This window comes from Meleagris gallopavo, chromosome 8, assembly GCF_000146605.3.
Source record: "Meleagris gallopavo isolate NT-WF06-2002-E0010 breed Aviagen turkey brand Nicholas breeding stock chromosome 8, Turkey_5.1, whole genome shotgun sequence".
Taxonomy (NCBI): domain Eukaryota; kingdom Metazoa; phylum Chordata; class Aves; order Galliformes; family Phasianidae; genus Meleagris; species Meleagris gallopavo.
The window spans coordinates 5,100,596-5,102,075 of NC_015018.2; the positions used below are offsets into that span (position 1 = coordinate 5,100,596).

General features: G+C 46.4%; 2 protein-coding genes across 3 annotated transcripts in view; one reads left to right on the forward strand and one right to left on the reverse strand.

The window, feature by feature from the left end:
* PARG (poly(ADP-ribose) glycohydrolase) overlaps positions 1-1,474 on the reverse strand; it is a 60,452-nt gene extending 58,978 nt beyond the window's left edge. For both annotated transcript variants that reach the window (XM_031554350.1, XM_031554349.1), the window contains exon 1: positions 1,461-1,474. The gene's annotated coding sequence lies outside the window, so the exon portion shown is untranslated. The remainder of the gene's footprint in view (positions 1-1,460) is intronic.
* The window catches only part of LOC100543412 (mitochondrial import inner membrane translocase subunit Tim23), a 21,124-nt gene continuing 21,000 nt past the window's right edge, over positions 1,357-1,480 (forward strand). Inside the window, exon 1 of the mRNA XM_003207818.4 lies at positions 1,357-1,452. Coding sequence (XP_003207866.3) covers positions 1,357-1,452 — 96 coding nt within the window. The remainder of the gene's footprint in view (positions 1,453-1,480) is intronic.

Sequence of the window (1,480 nt, forward strand, 5' to 3'; positions counted from 1 at the left end):
GCTCTGGGCAGCCTGGTCTGCTGGTTGGTGACCCTGAACATAGCAGGAGGGTTGAAACCAGATGTCATTGTGGTCCTTTTCAACCCAGGCCATCCCGTGATTCTGTGAATAAGACCAGATGAAGACAAAAGCACCACAAATAATTCTCCACTACTATCCCCACCAAAGGAAGCACTCAGACACTATTAAAACTACACATGATGCAATATTCCATTTGTAACACAGTCAGCAGCTGCAGTTTTAGTAATAACCTTTGTAAATTCCAGACTTTTGTTTTTAATCTAGACCATACTTAAAAATTGCCTTGGAGTGGGAAAAAAAAACAATCACAGATCACAGAATGGCCCAGGTTAGAAGGGACCTCAAGGATCATGAATCTCCAACCCCCCTGCCACATGCAGGGCCACCAACCTCCCCATTTAATACCAGACCAGGCTGCCCAGGGCCCCATCCAACCTGGTCTTGAACACCTCCAGGGACGGGGCATCCACAGCCTCTCTGGGCAGCTGTTCCAGCACCTCAGCACTCTCTCTGTAAAGAACTTCCTCCTGACATCTTTGCTCTCTCAACTTAAAACCATTTCTTCAACCTGAACTTTAGAGCTGGCATTATCACATTTAATTACCACCAGCAACACAGAGAGCCCTGAAAGGCTGCTGAATTTCAGAATGAAGTGAAATTACATAACTTCCAAATTAATCTGTAGAGAAGACATTCTAGAAGATCCAGCCGAGCACCTCACTTGTATGCCACATACTGAGAGAGACTTCACATCAAGACTGTGCACACTAGACATGAGTAATGCTCAGAAAAAAAAAGCTGTTCTTTTTCACTCTATCCATAAACTATCCATAAAGCTTACTAGTGTTTATTCCCCTAAAGAAAACCAAACGCATGGGACAATTTTGTCACATTCAGCACCCCCTACATTGGTCCAGTGAATGTGATCACATCTCTGTGATGTTACGCTTCAGACAAGCTTGCACTAGGACAGCCCATGAAATAATTACATAGAAGCTCCAGGGAGCTGGGAGAAAAAAACATATAATCTCAAAGCAGGAAAGTATTTTCATTCGAAGGATGTTTTCATTTTGCTTTTTGTTGTCATTTAAAGCCAATTCTGTGCAGTTGTCCAGTGGCTGCAGTTCTCTTTCCTTCCCTCTGCCAAGTGAACTCATCTACCTACTGCTTCTGACTGGCAGGGGGCTCAGCCACTGCTGCCAAGGGGGTCAGGAAGGCCTGCAGTTTCCTTATCACAACAGTAGACTTACAGAACTTAAAAAAAATCATTACAAAAAATTTAGCTAGACTGACAAGCAGCCCTCATCGCAAAGCACCATCTCACCGCACGCAGAGATGAAACACCAGTCATTTAGGCCACAGGCAACCGCAGGCGGGCAGCGATGGCCCCGTGAGACGGCGGGCAGCCGGGCCGGGCCCGCGTTCCGGCCGGTACGCACCTTTGTTCCCCACGGCGGTG